General features: G+C 36.1%; 1 protein-coding gene and 1 pseudogene across 1 annotated transcript; one reads left to right on the top strand and one right to left on the bottom strand.

The window, feature by feature from the left end:
* LOC107627077 (zinc finger MYM-type protein 1-like) lies at window positions 477-2,162 on the top strand. Its single transcript, XM_016329944.1, has one exon. The coding sequence runs from the start codon at window positions 477-479 to the stop codon at window positions 2,160-2,162; it is 1,686 nt and encodes a 561-aa protein (XP_016185430.1).
* LOC107627075 lies at window positions 15,377-18,383 on the bottom strand (annotated as a pseudogene).

Raw genomic sequence — 19,179 nt, 5'->3', positions numbered from 1 at the left:
TTCTTGATAATTATCCATTTTCTGGTGATAAAAGTCATCGTCGCTTTCAAGCTTCATGGTTTAAATTGTTCCCATCTTGGTTAGAATATTCTATAGAAGATGATGCTATATATTGTTTTCCGTGCTTTCTTTTTGCTAAGGAACCTTCAATCAATACGGGTTCAAATGCTTTTATTGAGAATGGTTTCAGGAATTGAAAGAAAGTAAATAGTGGAAAAGAATGTGCTCTTTTGAATCACATTGGCAAAGGTCCTAACTCATTCCATCATAAGGCGCTGAAATCATGTGATGATTTGATGAAACAATCACAACATATTGACAGACTTCTTCATAAGCAAACATCAGAAGAGATTGAAAAGAATCGAATTCGACTAGGAGCATCTATAGATTGCATTAGATGGTTGCCATTTTAAGGTTGTGCATACAGAGGACATGATGAAAGCCAAAGTTTAAGCAACAGAGGTAACTTTTTGGAAATGTTGAAATTTTTGGGATCTTACAATGAAAGAGTGAAAAAGAATGTTTTGGAAAATGCTCCAAAAAATGCTAAGTATACTTCAAATTATGTCCAAAAAGAAATTCTACATATTCTTGCTACTAATGTGAGAAATTCAATTAGAGAAGAGATTGGAGATGCCAAATTTTGTATTATTGTTGATGAAGCTAGAGATGAATCTAAAAAGGAGCAAATGGCCATTGTTTTGAGATTTGTTACTCTAGATGGTTTTGTTAAAGAGAGATTCTTTGATCTTGTGCATGTCACTGATACTTGTGCAACAACTTTAAAGAAAGAATTGATTTCTGTCATTTCTCATTATAATCTCCAAGTTGAAAATATTAGGGGTCAAGGGTATGATGGTGCTAGCGACATGCGGGGTGAGTGGAATGATTTGCAAGCTTTGTTTCTTAAAGATTCTCCACAAGCATACTATGTGCATTGTTTTGCTCATAGGTTACAATTAGCATTGGTGGCAGCTTTAAGAGAGGTACTTCAAATTCATGAATTTTTTACTCAATTAAACTCTATTGTCACTATTGTTAGTGCTTCTTCAAAAAGACATGATCAATTACAAGAAGCGCAAGCAATTGAAAATGCAAACTTAGTTGCTCAAAATGAATTAGAAACAGGCAAAGGTGCGAATCAAATAAGCATTTTACAAAGAGTTGGGGATACTCGATGGAGCTCTCACTTTAATTCTATTTGCAGTTTGGTAAAAATGTTTACTGCTACCAACATTGTTCTCAATAATATCATTGAAGACGGGACAACTTATGCACAAAGAGGTGAGGCTTATGGTGTTAGTAAAATATTATTGTCATTTGAATTTATTTTCACTTTGCACTTAATGAAAGAGATTATGGAAATCACTAATGTTCTTTACCAAGCACTGCAACAACAATCTCAAGATATTCTTAATGCAATGCATATTGTTTCTACATCAAAGTTACTTCTTCAACAATTAAGAGATGGTGGATGGTGCAATTTTCTTGCAAATGTTAAAGATTTTTGTGAAAAATATGAAATTGAAGTCCCTAATATGAGTGCACAATATGTTTTTGGAAGAGGTCGATCTCGTCAACCAAGTGTGATAGTTGAGCATCATTATCGAATAGATGTATTCTTGACAACAATTGACTTTCAGATACAAGAGTTGAATAGTAGATTTAATGAGCAAACAATAGAGCTTTTGACTTTGAGTTGTGCTTTGGATCCTAAGGACAATTTCAAATCATTTAATATTGAAGAAATTAGCAAGTTAGCAGAGAAGTTTTATCCCCTTGACTTTCCTTCTAATGAGCTAAATATTTTGAAATCTCAGTTGCAACATTATCAGCATGATATACCAAATCATTTGAAAGGCATTGGTACACTTTTTGAATTGTGCAACAAGTTGCAAGAAACGAGAAAATCAAGAACTTATCACATGGTTGATAGATTAATACGTCTTGTTTTGACTCTACCAGTGTCTACAGCAACAACAGAAAGAGCTTTTTCAGCAATAAAAATTGTTAAGACAAGACTCCGAAGTAAGATGGCTGATGAATTTCTTGCAGACAATTTGGTCATCTATATAGAAAAAGAATTAGTAGCTATTTTCGACACAAATTCAATTATAGATGATTTTGAAAATAGAAAAAAACGTCGAATAGCCTTTTCATGATACAAAACTGTAAGTGGTAATTTTTATATATTATTGTCTTACTTTGATTGAGATTATATATATTTTTTTAATTTTATTAATAGAAATAATAATATAAAATATAACACTGCCCCCCTTAAATAGTTAGCCTAGCTCCGCCCCTGAATCGAAGCATTCAAGTATGTTACTTGCTGTCTTAACGGGACTGTTTCCTCGACTATGTAACCTTAAAATTCATGACTAAGCCTTTTTTTTTAATGACTAAGCTTGATACTAAAGTTTTCAATTTTATGATTATCTGTTTTTTTTCGGTTGGCAACTGTATCCTTCAGCTCAGCAAGTCAAGAATTAATTTATCGCTGATCGAAATTTCATTTAAGGCCAATGAGTTGCTTCATGTACAAGGCAGATTCAAATTCCAACACTTGTTTAAGCAGATTAATAAACTAACCACTAGACTATTTTAAATTTTTTTTGGACACAACCATCCCAAGTTTGTTACTATCCTTTTTTTTCATTATATGGGCTCTTCAACCATTTCTTTTCTGGAAAGAAGCTTTTATAGAGATTTTGGGTCTATCTCCCACTGCATGGCTGTGATTTATTTGTTTATTTCTGTGTCTTCAGTATACTAGTTTTTAAGTGCGATTATTTTTATTTTTTTATCTGCTTGCAGGTACTGGCAAAATCTTCAAAAACTGATTCCAGGTCAGTATAAGTATATCACCAACACTATTTCATGCTCCAGGAAAGCTGAATTTTATTTAAGATAAATCAAATCGATTCAATACCACAATATATATATATATAATAATCTCGTCATATATAGATAACTTTTATATTAGAGAGATTACCATTTTTTTAAAGGAGAAAAAAAAAGTCTAATTTATGCTATAAAAAGTATTATTCTCATTCTTTGATAACAATGAAGAGAAATAGCATTATAAAACAAGGAAAATAAGGTCCAATAAGATAAAAAAAAACAATTAAAAAAAAAAATATATATAAATAAATATATATATATATATATATATATATATATATATATATATATATATATATATATATATATATATATATATATATATATATCGAATCAACTCAAAGTGGTATAGAGTCTTTTTTTTTATGTCTATTTGGGTTCAGATAGAATCATATTAGGCGTAACACCATGTTATTACCAATGGCATATTAACTTGCATTTCTAAGTAGTAATGCACTATGTTTAAGCTTTCTATTTTTGTTTCACATCATTTCACATTTTCACTTGTAGGACATGAAAGATATATATTCGGTGAAGTTTGGGGGGAAAATGTTTCCTTATTGTTTACCATCTTTATGTATGTAAAAATGGAGAAGTCTATGATCATCTTTTATATAAATTCATGTGGACTGAGAATGCAGCTTAGCTTTCAAATTTCTCATCTTGGCTTATGCTTATTGGCAGACTAACTCGGACTATGAGCAAGTTAGCACATCCAAATGCTCCCCTTGGATATGGACTATGTTTCCTGAACCTTGCATTTGATGGATTTACAAATGCAACTCAGGATTCTTTAAAAGCAAGGTAATATAAGCAAACCTTGTCTCTCAATCTGTCTGATTGCTTATAAACTGCAAAAACTTCCTTGACACCTTCTTTCCCTTCATAATTCACTGACTCTATCCATTATTTTTTCCATTCTTCCTTGGTTGACACTACCATTACTACCACTCGCAAATTCATTAGCATTGTGGTATCTTCTCTGTTGAGTGGGAAGAATCTACAAAGACTGCAGAAGATTTAGCTATTTGAGGAGCAACCTTCAGAAAATTTGAATTCACACAGTGGTGTATCTCATATCAGGATTCTCTGTATGACTCTTATTACACGCCTCGGAGATTAACTTAAATAATTTTTAATCGGCTGTATTTCTTTATTGATATTAACTCAATTTTTGTTACTTAAACCAATGATTATTACAGTTGGGATAATGCGTTATGCTGTTATGTACATATTCAACTTTAAATACACTAAAATCTTTTATGGAAATACAAACTCAAAAAAATATTTACTTGTGTTATTACTTATTTGTGGTATTAAATTAAATATGTAAAAGATCATTTCTTTAATTCTTTTACAACAGTTAATCTAAAACACAGTCCCCTAAGATAAGGGTCTCATAAAGTTCTATGATAACATATGATTGTTGATATGGTCATAATAAATGAGATATAATTCGGTGAAATCCGTTACAAACTCGCCCACTTATGAGCTATAACTCGGCGCGGTCCGTTATGAGCCCACCCATTCATGAGCTATAACTCGGTATAATCTGTTATAAGCTCGTCCATTCATGAGTCATAACTCGGTCAAATAAATGCTTCCACCATAACCGATGATATAACAGTATATGAGAAAGAGACGTTATTCGCCTTTTCATAAACGACCTTAATACCAAAAGCGTAACGGAAAAATAGCCTACAATATAAAGCAAGGTAAAGTGTTCTTTTAAGATCATTCGAACAAGATAATATACTGACTTAAGCTTCGGAGTGCCTTTGCAGGTACACTCCCCCTCCTCTTTATAGCTCGTACTTTCACACCACAACACAAAGGAAAAGCTCGAACTCAAGAGTTGGACGTTCAGCCTCTGAGGACATAACTCGGTTATCACCTCTATTTCGTAAGCAAGATCAATTGGCGCCCACCGTGGGGCCGAAAATATAGAATTTTCTCTTTTGGTCCCATTGTTTTCGCTCGTACTCATGGCTGACGTACCACTTCCTTCACTATCCGAACTCATGCGGATGGTAGCCGAGCTACAACAAGCTAATCAACGGATAACTGACGAAAAGCAAATAATGGCGGCTCAAATTGCTGAACTGAACCATGTTCGGATAGAACATAACGACACTCATCACCAGCAGCCAGAGGATAATGAGCATCATTCCCAGCCCTCTCATGTCTCGGAGACTATCCGAGCTTATGTAATTCATCCCGAGGATGAAAAAGAAGAGTCCGATGAACTTGTAGGACCCTTCATGGAAGAAGTGATGAACTTTGAATTGCCAAAGAGATTCACCCTGCCACTAACCCTCACACCTTATGATGGGCTTGGAGACCCGAAGAAATTCCTCACAAAGTTCTGATCAATAATGATCGTCAACAGTGCATCCGACACTGTTTTATGCCGTTGTTTTCCAAATTATTTAGACGGTCCTGCACTTGATTGGTTGTGTGCTTTGCCTGCAGGTTCTGTTTCGTGATTTCAGCAACTGGCCAAGCTGTTTGAAGAACACTTCGCTGGGTCCGCAATATATCTGCATGACTCTAACTATCTGAACACTATCAAGCAGCGGTAGAACGAAAGTCTGAAGGACTATATGACTCGCTTCACCAAAGTCGCCATCAGTATACCCGACCTCCATCCCGAAGTCCATTTTCATGCAATCAAAAGCGGCCTCCGACCTGGAAAGTTCCAAGAAACTATTGCAGTAGCCAAGCCCAAAACCCTGGCTGAGTTCCGGGAAAAAGCCAAGGGACAAATCGATATCGAGGAGCTCAGACAAGCTCGGAAGTCTGATAAAACAAGCTACAGAGACGACGATAAAACTCCAAATAGTAAGAAAGGTTTTAAACTAACCCCTCGTTTTGACTCTTATACGCAGTTTAACACTGAGCGGGAGGATATCATCAAAGAGATTCTAAATTCAAAACTCATCAAGCCACCAAGAAAGGCCGGCACCTACCAAGACACTAAGAACATAGACAAATCCAAATATGGTGCCTTCCACCAGAAGCACGGCCACACCACTGATGACTGTGTAATAGCAAAGGACCTCTTAGAATGCTTAGCTCGGCAAGGCCATCTCGATAAGTACATCAGAAGTCACATCCAAAAACATTCCACACCTTCCAGGAACGAAGATTCATCAGAACAACAGTACCGAGGAAAAGAGAAGGTAGCGGCGAACAATTATGAAAAGCCACGAGGAGTCATTAATTATATTTCAGGAGGATATGCAAGTGAAGGCTCTTCAAACTTGGCGAGAAAAAGGTCATTCCGAGCAATATGCTCGTTAGAAAGACCACAAAACGAAACAGAAAATCCAACACAACTACCGCAGCTCACATTTACACAAGCAGACTACAACTCTAGTATACAGAACTTGGATGACCCCGTAGTTATAACTCTTCAGTTGGGAGATCTACTGGTAAAAAAAGTACTGCTGGATCCTGGAAGTAGTGCCGACGTTCTATTCTACTCAACATTTCAAAAAATGAAGCTCAATAACAACATTCTCCAGTCAACAGGGGGAGATCTGGTCGGTTTCTCAGGCAAACGGGTCCCAATAATAGGGTCAGTGTGGTTACAAACCACACTGGGTGAGCATCCTCTTTCAAAAACTTGTGATATTCAATATTTAGTAGTAGATTGCTTCAATCCATATAATATTATCCTTGGCCGCCCTTTCTTAAACAAGTTCGGCGCCATTGTTTCTACAGTTTACCTGTGTGTTAAGTTCCCTTTGCAGGACGATCATGTCGTCACAATCCATGGAGATCATAAGGAAGCTCGGCACTGTTACAACATCGGCATGAAGTTCCAAAATTATTCAAAACAACAAGTTAACAATGTCGATCTCACACACAATAGCTCAGCATTAGCCGACCTAGATCCAAGAACCGACTTTCGGGAAAGGCCAACTCCGTCCGACGACTTACAGAAGGTCTATTTCAACAATGACCCTAACAAGTTCACTTTTGTAGGTAACTCAATAAGCAAAGAGGAACTAAACGCCGTCACCACCTTCCTACAAGAGCAAGTTGACCTATTTGCATGGAAACCTTCAGATATGCCTGGCATAGACCCACAAATCATCAGCCATAAACTAGCTATAAACTCATCTGCGAGACCTGTGCAGCAAAAGAAAAGAAAACTCGGTGAGGAAAAACGAAAAGCGTCGTTGGAAGAAACACAAAAACTGATAAGTGCCGAATTCATCAAAGAGATCAGATTTACCACCTGGCTCGCCAATGTGGTTATGGTAAGGAAACAAAATGGTAAGTGGCGCATGTGCGTCGATTTTACTGATTTAAACAAAGCATGCCCAAAGGATTCGTATCCTTTACCGTCCATAGACTCTTTGGTAGATAACGCTTCCGGTTACGCTACCTTAAGTTTCATGGATGCCTATTCAGGGTACAACCAAATACTTATGCATCCCTCTTATCAATGTAAAACAGCTTTTATTACTGACTTTGGAAACTACTGTTATAAGGTTATGCCTTTTGGACTAAAGAATGCAGGAGCAACTTACCAACGTCTTATGGATAAAGTTTTCGCCAAACAAATCGGCAGAAACATCGAAGTTTATGTTGATGATATGGTCGCCAAAACAAAAGTCGGCAGTAACCATATTGACGACTTAACAGAAATATTCGCCCAGATACGCCATTACAACATGCGCCTGAACCCGAAAAAATGCGCTTTTGGAGTACAAGGTGGTAAGTTTTTGGGATTTTTATTAACAAACAGGGGCATCGAGGCAAACCCGGACAAATGCCGAGCAGTTTTGGATATGACAAGTCCTAAGACTATAAAAGAAGTACAACGCCTCACAGGAAGGCTTGCTGCATTATCAAGATTTGTACCTTGTTTAGCTTCAAAGTCTAATCCTTTTTTCCAAACAATTAAAAAGAAAAACAAATTTCAGTGGACAGACGATTGCGAAAGAGCTTCTAACACACTAAAAACAACTCTCTCGCAACCGCCGATTCTACAGAAGCCCCTCCAAGGGGAAGATTTATTTCTGTACCTATCAGTTACTGATTGGGCAATAAGCTCGGCTCTTGTCACAGAAAGAAGCAAAATTCAGCAACCAGTCTACTTCGTCAGCAAAACACTCCACCATGCCGAGCTTAATTATCTGAGAATAGAGAAGCTGGCCTTAACATTAGTCTTCTCAGCACGAAGACTCCAACCTTATTTTCAAAGTCATGTCATCAATGTCAGAACAGATCACCCACTACGACAAGTGCTACACAAGCCCGACATTGCAGGGAGACTTATAAAATAGTCAATCGAACTATCTGAGTTCGACATCAGATATCAGTCCAGAGGGGCAATAAAATCGTAATTTTTAGCCGACTTTATTCCAGAGCTTACAATACCATTAGAAGATAACCACACAAAACAATGAACCTTGTACATAGATGGCTCATCCAACAAAGAAGGATGCGGCGCTGGAATACGACTCGAAGCCGACGATGGTTCCATCCTCGAGCATTCCTTACACCTATCTTTTAAAGCCAGCAATAATCAATCCGAGTATGAAGCCCTGGTCGTAGGACTTCGGCTTTGTTTAGATCTTCAAATCCACACAATCAAGGTATATTGTGACTCCTTGTTGGTTGTTCAATAGGTAAACGACCTGTTTCAAGTAAGAGACCCTCTTCTATCTAAATATTTACTATTAGTCAAAGATTTAATTTCACAATTTAAAAAGTTTGAAATACAACACATACCAAGAGAACAAAACCAAAGAGCCGATATTTTATCCAAGCTCGGCAGTACTCAGTCCGAGATATCTACATTACATCAATTTACTCTAAAATCTCCCAGTGTTGGCCTGACAAAAGTGCTAAGTGTTACTTAGGAAAGTGATTGGCAGACAGATTTCATAAATTATTTACAAACATCCAACATTCCAGACAACATTGGGAATGTCAAAAGGTTCCGAAGACAAGCCACCTTTTTCACATTACTGAACGGAGCCTTATACAGACGAGGATACACTTGCCCTTTACTCAAATGTCTTAGCAGATCCGAAGCCGAAATAGCACTACGGGAGGCACATGAGGGGATCTGCGAAACACACACAGGATCTCGGAGCCTAGCCTCAAAAATCCTCTGTGCCAGCTTCTTCTGGCCATCACTAAAACAAGACAGTCGAAACTAGGTTAGGACCTGTATAAATTGCCAGAAGCACGCCCCAACCATCCACATTCCAGCAGAGGATATGCATCATAGCGATGTCACATGGCCTTTCAACCAATAGGGATTAGACATTCTCGGCCCGTTCCCTACGGCGCCGAGCCAGGTAAAATTTCTTATAGTTGGAATTGACTACTTCTCAAAATGGGTCGAGGTCCAACCTTTAGCTAAAATAACATCACAACAAGTAATATCTTTTGTTTGGAAGAACATTATTTGCCGTTTCGGCATTCCTTATCATATCATAACTGACAATGGTCGCCAGTTTGCCAATCAGAAATTTTAATCTTTTTTGCAGAACCTCAAAATCAAACAACATTTCGCCCCTGTTGAACATCCTCAGACGAACGGACTAGCAGAGGCAGCAAATAAAGTGATCTTGCACGCACTCAAGAAGAAGCTGGGCGACGCAAAAGGGCTATGGGCCGACCTTATACCTGAAGTCCTATGGGAATATAATACAACACCCCAATCATCAACTCATATCATCACTGACAATAGTCGCCAGTTTGCCGATCAGAAATTTTAATCTTTTTTGCAGAACCTCAAAATCAAACAACATTTCGCCCCTGTTGAACATCCTCAGACGAACGGACTAGCAGAGGCAGCAAATAAAGTGATCTTGCACGCACTCAAGAAGAAGCCGGACGATGCAAAAGGGCTATGGGCCGACCTCATACCTGAAGTCCTATGGGGATATAATACAACACCCCAATCATCAACAAAAGAGACGCCGTTCCGACTTGTCTATGGATCTGAAGCAATGATACCACTAGAAATCTCCCAAAGCTCAATTAGGACACAGCTCGGCGAACATGATCAAGCTCGGCGAGCCGAGTTAGACATCATTGAAGAGATCCGAGATATAGCCACACTCAGACAACGCGCCGCATAGCAAACATTATCTCGGCGCTACAATAAATCGGTCAGAAGCCGAACATTCAAAGACTTGGTCATTCGAAAGACAGAGCTCGCGCGACATCCACCATCGCATGGCAAGCTCGCCGCAAATTGGGAAGGGCCGTATCGAGTCACACAAGTCCTCGGCAATGGAGCATATAAACTAGAAACTCTAAATGGTACAATCCTACCCAACACTTGGAATGTATCTTCCTTAAAGAAATTCTATAGTTAAAACTCAGGGACAGGCTTGTACTCTTTTTCCTACTACCAAGATTTTATCCCTAAAGGGTTTTGCTTGGAGAGGTTTTAACGAGGCTAGCCTACCTGAACCTTTGTATCCAAAGGATTGCCAATATTACTATGTGAATAAAGTCTATTTCACTCTTTCTTATATAACAACTTTCTCACTATATCATTCCTATGATTGCTTTTACAATAAATATCATAAGATACAGATTTATCTATGATTTCAAAAAGACGAGTATCCTCGCCTAATTTCAATCCGAACATTATCGGCAAACTCTAACAGGGATATTCTTAACGGAACATTCCCATCAATTATGCAAAGGCCTCTCAAACATTTAAAATCCAAATTAGCCACAAATAAACAATAAGTCAAACAAACTCTATTAGCAGGCTACAAAATAGTAGATAATTATTTAGCAAATATCAATAAGTCTTTGCCAAATCAAAACATCAAAACAGAAACAAACATAAACAGCACTAAAACAATTACAATAATATCTTAAACATTCTCTGCCTCATCCTCGGTAATGCCATCGTCCTCAACTATTTTACCATCTCGGACAATCTTCCCAGGGTCCATCTCAGACAGATCAGCATCAGGCACAAGGAACTTCATCTGCAAAGACGCCCTCTCAAAATCCTCAACAAACGAATCTAAAATCTCATCACCCTTTTTCTTCTCCATTTCTTTAAGCTTCGCAGTTACCTCAATCAACCGAGCTTCCATGCTCGCCAAGTTAGCCTCTTTCTTTTTCAAATCCTCAACATCATTAGCATAGTTCTCTTTGGTCTCCTTCAATTTTTTTTCAGTTTCAGCCAACTTATTCTGGAGTTCGGCAACAGCACCTTTAGACTTACTCAATTCTTCTTTCAACAGCAAAACCTCATTCTTCTCCACCAACACCTTTTTATGCTTCAGCTCTTGACTATGACCTAAACTAGCTAACCTCAAACCAACCACCTACAAACCACAACAAAAAACAATAAAATATACAAGTAACTCCCAACAAACAAAACAACCATAACAAGACATTACCTGCATATACTGACCAACAGCCATTTTGCCAACCTCATTCGCCAACGATACGTCAGCTTCAGACTGACAATGCTCATCGTGAACAGCCATATAGGGATACTCCTTCCCCCATATAGATATACCCTCACTATGTTCGGTCATTTCATGCAGCTTTTTCTGATTCACAACAAAAGTTTGAATCTCCTCTAAAGAAACCCCTTGTTCCTTCTCGCTAGTATCCTTGGACACATCGACCACGATCGATTTCCTCTTCTTTCCAATCACCTTCCTCCGACCCTAACGAGGTTGACTAAATTCTCCAGCTCCACCACCTTTTTCGCGATTGGACGACGACACCTCTTTCTCCAAGTTCTTACTTTTAAAACGCAACCTAAGTGAAGCAGCTGACACCCCCGGATACTTACCACCTGCAAATTCAAAAAGCAAAACAGCAGCTCAGTAAGGCTCAAATACACAAGTAAATCACTAACACATATACACAACTCACCCATATAATCTACCACAGCAGCCCTATTTTCCTCCCACTTTAACAGTTCAAAAATGGAGATCAAATCTTTTCGATCAATTTGTTCCACCAAAAACTCAATTATACACACATTCCTCGAAGTTATAACTTCATCCCCGAGTATATTCTGGGGTTCCGAGCACCACCAAAGGGAAAACCTCTCAGCCAAGAACTCGTCAATATAAAAAGGAAACTCTTTTTCAACATTCCTCACCTTCACATACATCTCCTTAAAGTCCTTGAAAGAAGACTTATATAATTTGAAGATACCAAACCCAGGAGTACTGTTCAGATTAACCCAACCCCCTTTCCAAACTTCTTTAGCTTGAAACAAAGAAAAAAACAAATCTACAGAAGGATCCTCCTCAAGAAATTCCATCAGTATTTTGAAACAACGCAGAAATGCCCAACCATTGGGATGCAATTGTGAAGGAGCACAGTTTAGTTGCTTCAAAATTTGACATTCAAACACTGTAAATGGCAGCCTCACTCTCAGTTCTTCCAACTCACAACTATGCATATAAAAATACTCAAACCCCTGCCCCCTATGACAAATCCTATCCTCACTACTGCATGGCAGCAACTCCACCTGAACCCCAGACCCTGGCCTCACGATTCTGCCAACATCAACCTCCTTCACAGCCGCATCATCCCGAAACAAAGACACCCAACCCTTCACATCCTCACTAACCCAGTCATAGGACCAATCAATCTCCCTTTTCTTCTCCTTCTCAAACCCCATAACCAAACCCAGAACCAAAAGCAAAAACAAAGAAGGAAGAAGAAGACGAAAAATTACAAAATAAAATAAAAATCATGCATACCTCTTTTACTCATTCTGTTTTCAAAGAAGAAATACCAAGGGTCAGGGATAAGCAACTCAGTTCCCAAACCATTCACTTAACCACATTGTAAAGGTAATTACTTCCTCAATCACATCAAACGGTGCATTTGCTTTGGGAAAATAAGAGACTTTAATGATCCACTACTCTTTCTCTCTCCTCACCAAAAACAATAACACGACTCCCCACGTCACAAACATAAAGAATTTTTAATGAAGTAAGTTGAACTGGGGGCTCACTCAGCAACCTATCTCACCGAGTTATAACTCCTTAATAAGCTCAATCTGCTTCATTAAAAACTTTTCACAGGCCAAGCTTGGGGGATGTGATATGGTTATAATAAATAAGATATAACTCGGTGAAATCCGTTACAAACTCGCTCACTTATGAGCTATAACTCGGCGTGGTCCGTTATGAGCCCACCCATTCATGAGCTATAACTCGGTATAATCCGTTATAAGCTCGTCCATTCATGAGTCATAACTCGGTCAAATAAGTGCTTCCACCATAACCGATGATATAACAGTATATGAGAAAGAGACGTTATTCGCCTTTTCATAAACGACCTTAATACCAAAAGCGTAACGGAAAAATAGCCTACAATATAAAGCAAGGTAAAATGTTCTTTTAAGATCATTCGAACAAGATAATATACTGACTTAAGTTTCAGAGTGCCTTTGCAGGTATACTCTCCCTCATCTTTATAGCTCGTACTTTCACACCACAACACAAAGGAAAAGCTTGGACTCAAGAGTTGGACGTTCAGCCTCTGAGGACTTAACTCAGTTATCACCTCTATTTCGCAAGCAAGATCAATTGTGTAACTGTAACTTAAATCTAGACTTTGAATCTGTGACACCAAAAAAAAAATCTATTGAAAATTGTAAATAATAGTAATTGCAAGTCAATGAAAATACTTAATGAAGGAAACAATTAGATAGAATTAGCTCGTAGCATCACTTTAGAATTCTCAAATGATAAGTATGTTGCTAAAAAGACCCTTTTGTTGGATAGAGAGTGCTACAGGATTGATTGAAAAAGCACTTCTTTTATACTAAAAGTTAAAAATTTTATCTAAATTTCTCACCCTTGAAATTGCATACTTGCATGGAATTATATGAAGAGCACTACAGATTTTCAAAAAACTCACTAGAAGTGTTGACTCTGTAGTCAAAAGAGTCATAGGTGCAGTTTGCCTTTAATGAAGAAAGTTAAGAGTAAAGGAAGGCGCTTTATTTTGTAGATTGTTCCCTCCTTCTTTATGAGCTAATGCCTTTTTCATATTCATCATTATATTTTGTTATGTAATGCCTTCTGGATTCCACTTCACAACCACCATCAACAGCCATGGAACTAATTAACTCATCAAGCACTCCATGAAGGAAAGCTCTGCAATCGATTCAATACCACAATATATATTAACTCAAAGTGGTATAGAGTCTTTTTTTTATGTCTATTTGGGTTCAAATAGAATCAGATTAGGCGGAACACCATGTTATTACCAATGGCATATTAAGTTGCATTTATGAGATGCACTGTGTTTAAGCTTTCTATTTTTGTTTCACATCATTTCACATTTTCACTTGTAGGACATGAAAGATATATATTCGGTGAAGTTTGGGGGAAAAATGTTTCCTTATTGTTTACCATCTCTATGTATGTAAAAATGGAGAAGCCTATGATTGTTACAGTTGGGATGCGTTATGCTGTTATATACATATTCACCTTTAAATACACTAAAATCTTTTATGGAAATACAAACTCAAAAAAAAAATATTTATTTGTGTTATTACTTATTTGTGGTATTAAATTAAATATGTAAAAGATCATTTCTTTAATTCTTTTACAACAGTTAAACTAAAACACAGTCCCCTAAGATAAGGGTCTCATAAAGTTCTATGATAACATATGATTGTGTAACTGTAACTTAAATCTAGACTTTGAATCTGTGACACCAAAAAAAAAATCTATTGAAAATTGTAAATAATAGTAATTGCAAGTCAATGAAAATACTTAATGAAGGAAACAATTAGATAGAATTAGCTCGTAGCATCACTTTAGAATTCTCAAATGATAAGTATGTTGCTAAAAAGACCCTTTTGTTGGATAGAGAGTGCTACAGGATTGATTGAAAAAGCACTTCTTTTATACTAAAAGTTAAAAATTTTATCTAAATTTCTCACCCTTGAAATTGCATACTTGCATAGAATTATATGAAGAGCACTACAAAATTACAGATTTTCAAAAAACTCACTGAAAGTGTTGACTGTGTAATCAAAAGAGTCATAGGTGCAGTTTGCCTTTAATGAAGAAAGTTAAGAGTAAAGGAAGGCGCTTTATTTTGTAGATTGTTCCCTCCTTCTTTATGAGCTAATGCCTTTTTCATATTCATCATTATATTTTAATGCCTAATGCCTTCTGGATTCCACTTCACAACCACCATCAACAGCCATGGAACTAATTAACTCATCAAGCACTCCATGAAGGAAAAATCTGCATGCTGCATGCATCATGAATCTGCCACAACACAACACAGGGTCCCTCTATCTTATGTAAGTACATAATTTTGTCTAGAACCCTTTTTTCTTCTTCTGTATGAAAGGACAATTGTACATGTCTGTTTTCATGTTCAGAGAGTGAGAGAATTTGTTTATGCCTAATTGGGATTACTTGTTTGAAGAATTCTCTAGATTTGGTTGTGTAAGAAATAGATACAACATTGAGCACACCAAAACCAAAATACCACTCAATTATACTTAAGTTTCGGTACATCAGAAACAAAAAAAAAGGGGGAAGATAATTTATTCTATAATCTATGTACACCAAAAACAAACAAATAAGAATCTAGGTTCCAACTAATTAATGAAAATCCTCTATTACACACTTCTTTTCCCCCTTTTTTTTTGCAACTTTTCTCTTTATGTTTTTGTTCATTATATGTAGTAGGAAAGGCGATATGCCAATGTATACATATGCGCAAGATGACTAATGATAACACACCAGGCTCTGTACATAAAAAAAGGCAAAATGCTGGATTGGAGAAAAACAAACCCAGAATAATGTGAAAAGAAGACAAACCAAAGAATCACACTCTAAAAGCACACTGATTTTTGGTGCCATTATCTAGGAGGTAACCCTTGAGTGAAGGGAAGGATATTGTTAGATATGTTGAAGATGGCAAGAACATACCATTACATTCTTGCCAAGGGTATGCCTTTCAAAGTTTTAGGGCAGAATAAAATTTAAATGTTTCTCAAACTAGGCAAAGAAGGATGTCAAGGATTCAGAAAGGGGAAAATAACCTATGGATATTGGGATCTAGGATTATAAACTATATAGTAGGGCTCTTTTACAGGGTGGCGGTTGTGATGGTTGAGCACTTGGGTTGAGAGATGGAGACTCCACTCCTAGTGTTTTCCTTAAGAAGTTCCTTTCCTGAAAGAAGTTCAAGAACAAATGGTTAGTCTAGCTTCAAACTTTGACAAATTGGAATGCATGACAAGAAAAAGGGTAACGACTAATTGGCTAATTGCTCATAGCAAGTATACAGATGAAACTAATTAGGAGGAGATAACAAAATATGCTTCATGCTATGTATTTAGTACTGTTATAATACTCTAGTCCTTCTGTTCTAGAGCTTAGCTTAATTATGATTTAAGCAATGCATATGTCTGTCTTGTATAATTGTAGATGCTGATATCATCTATCAACTTCCACTCCCTTACATTAAAACCTAACCAACACCACACCTAAATTGCACCGCATTATCATGTTACTGCTGGAATGGATAATTTAATAGCTTTCTCGAAGTCCTGCTTCTGATTCATATTGATTATTGATTTTATAGGAACATTAGTTCAGTGGGGTTTCCAAATATATAATGTTATTAACAGTATATTCATACTTGTTAGTTGTTACTATTACTGTGATAGTATTTCTGTTGGTATTAAAATTGTTCAATCCCAAGGTGTTTAGGTAACTTACACTTTTCGAAAATTGTGGGCTGGGAATCCCTGCAGCCAAAGATCTGAATATCGGAGTTACTTGAACAGGGGAACCAAACTCCACTCTTGATGAGACAGAAACAGCGCTATCATTGTTTATTTGTTCTTCTAAATTCAGCAGCATATCTACTATGGAAATATGTATATCTTATTAGCATTTTGGTTCATTAAAATGATAAGGGTATTAATACATGAAGGAGAAAAAGTAATATACTTTAGAAAAATGATAGAATTTTCATTCTTAATAATGAATTATGTTACCTTGATCCAGGGTTGCAGTAACTAGAACACCGCTCTCACATCCATCTACTTCTTTCTTATCTTCAATTTGTGTGGTTTTCATTTCAGTTTCTATATCCCGGTGTGAAGAGTGTTCCATAATGTCACCAGCTGAGAGAGGGAGGATAGTTGATCCTGTACTGTATTCAGAACTGGCTGGAGAGTCTTCATACAGATCCATTTGCCTGAATCATATTTAAAAAATATTAGTCTTCTTGTTAAGCATACAGGAAATTATATTTTTAAAGTCTTTAAAGTACCTCCAACATGGCTGGCCTCCCTCATTACTACTCAAGTCTTCAACCATATTTTTAATATCAGCAAGTTTTTAAACCTTGAATCTTGCATTTCGAGTTGTTTGCTTCTTTGGTTCGGTTCAAAAACATTTTGATGCTACAAATGTGACTTCTATGATTCTGCTTTGGTTCTGTTGATGCTGAAACTTTTATTAGAGACTAGAAATATGTTGTCTCTACTAGAGGCTGTGGTCATGAAACCAACTACATATTTCAATTATGACAAAAACATAACGTGCTCAATGCTCAAAATCAAAACAATACAGGCCAAGAGATTATGGAGGTTCACCTTCCACGTGTTTTCAAGACTTTGGTCCATGTCCTCTGTATCAATATTTTGAGCTAGTGAGCTTAGCAACTCTGCTTGTTGCATTAATGCATCTATTTTTGGGTCATCCCTTTTTAGGAATGTTCCTTGAGTTTTATTATTTTGAGCTGCAAAGGCATAATAAACCAGTTTAATATTAGAATAGGAGGATGGCCAAAGTTACATTTGCTGAACATCTTAACTACAACTTGTTTTATGCTTTAGGTTTCAAAATTTGAGAATCATGTTATGTATGTAACTAATAAAATTCAATTTCGAGATAGTTCCCAGAACTACTAAACTTGGCATTACAAATTTGAAGCTCGTCTAGCAAATTGTTTATGATACTGCGAATGGTGTCCTTGGATGCTGATTTATCAAAGTTCCATTTTGCAAATGTGATCTATCTCCAAACTTGATCTTCCTTCCATCATCCGTGATATGAGCCCTCCTGCATTACAATAGGAGAATATTTTAGCATCATTCTTTGTAAATTTGTGTATTGGGATTCATAAATCGTACTTTACCTCATTTTCTTGATAGATATAGCAGATTTTGATGTTGCATCTGTATTATAAGCATGTTGGAAAATAATTTTCTTGTTATTTGAATTGATGTGTGATGAAATGCTGTTCTCTTTAGCTAAAGCTTCATATTTTTGCCTCTTTCTGCAGAGTGTAGAGAAGCGATTTTTCACAGCATTATCCGTTCTGCATACAAAGCATGATCAATAAGATTTGAATGTTCACACAATTTCCATTCTAAATGTGCATGAAGAGGAGAATGACTTTTGTTACCTTCCTGAAACCACTTTCGCTATTTCTGTTCATCTGTTGCCATATATTTTTTTGTTAATATATTATTTATTCTTCAAATTTATTAGATAAATATTTTTTTATTATTTTAATATTGACATAATCTTATTTATATCATTTTTTTACCTTAAAATTACTATAAAAAATTTTTAAAATGTTAAATTATAAAAACACACAATAAAGAGGTATATATATTATCAGAAAAAATATAGTTAAAAAAATAATGATAATAATATTATCCTGATTCAAAAAGAGTATATATAAATCAAAATACATGTTAATTATTTACAAAAGATAATTTTACTTAAATGTCATGGATATTTATATTTGTCTTTATTTTTTTTAAGTGGTGGGCCAAAATATGGATTTGGATATGAAGAGGCTTCATTTTTTTTTAAATAGTGAAAAAACAAAAGAAATGAGAATGCTTGTCTTTTTATTTTTTTGAATATCAAACCATAAGAATAATTAATAAACAAAATAGGAGAATATAAAAATTGTGTATCTGAAAAAAATTTCGTAATTCATCATCTTCTTATTAATAATTTCTTGAGTCTTGAAAAGCTGTCACATTTCTTTACTATAAAAATAATTATATAAACGATTTAAGATTATGTAATTAAATTGATTCCTTATTATAGGGACGAATATAATTAATTTAATTAAAGCCTGTAGAATTGAGATATCTCTTGTTCTGCACTACTTTTTTTGAAAAAAGACAAAAAAATAACATTAATCTTAGTTTATGTATGACAAAATGTAAACTAAATGACGATATTACATTTGATTTATTAGGAATTTATATTTAATAACAGTTACCTGGAA

The sequence above is a fragment of the Arachis ipaensis genome, chromosome B02, assembly GCF_000816755.2.
Source record: "Arachis ipaensis cultivar K30076 chromosome B02, Araip1.1, whole genome shotgun sequence".
Classification (NCBI taxonomy): Eukaryota; Viridiplantae; Streptophyta; class Magnoliopsida; order Fabales; family Fabaceae; genus Arachis; species Arachis ipaensis.
Note: the sequence above shows the minus strand (reverse complement) of the source record. Positions and strands in the feature narration are given on the sequence as shown.

Excerpts from the sequence above, each read along its gene's own strand:
- LOC107627077 (XM_016329944.1), top strand. The coding sequence starts at position 477 with ATGTTGAAATTTTTGGGATCTTACAATGAAAGAGTGAAAAAGAATGTT.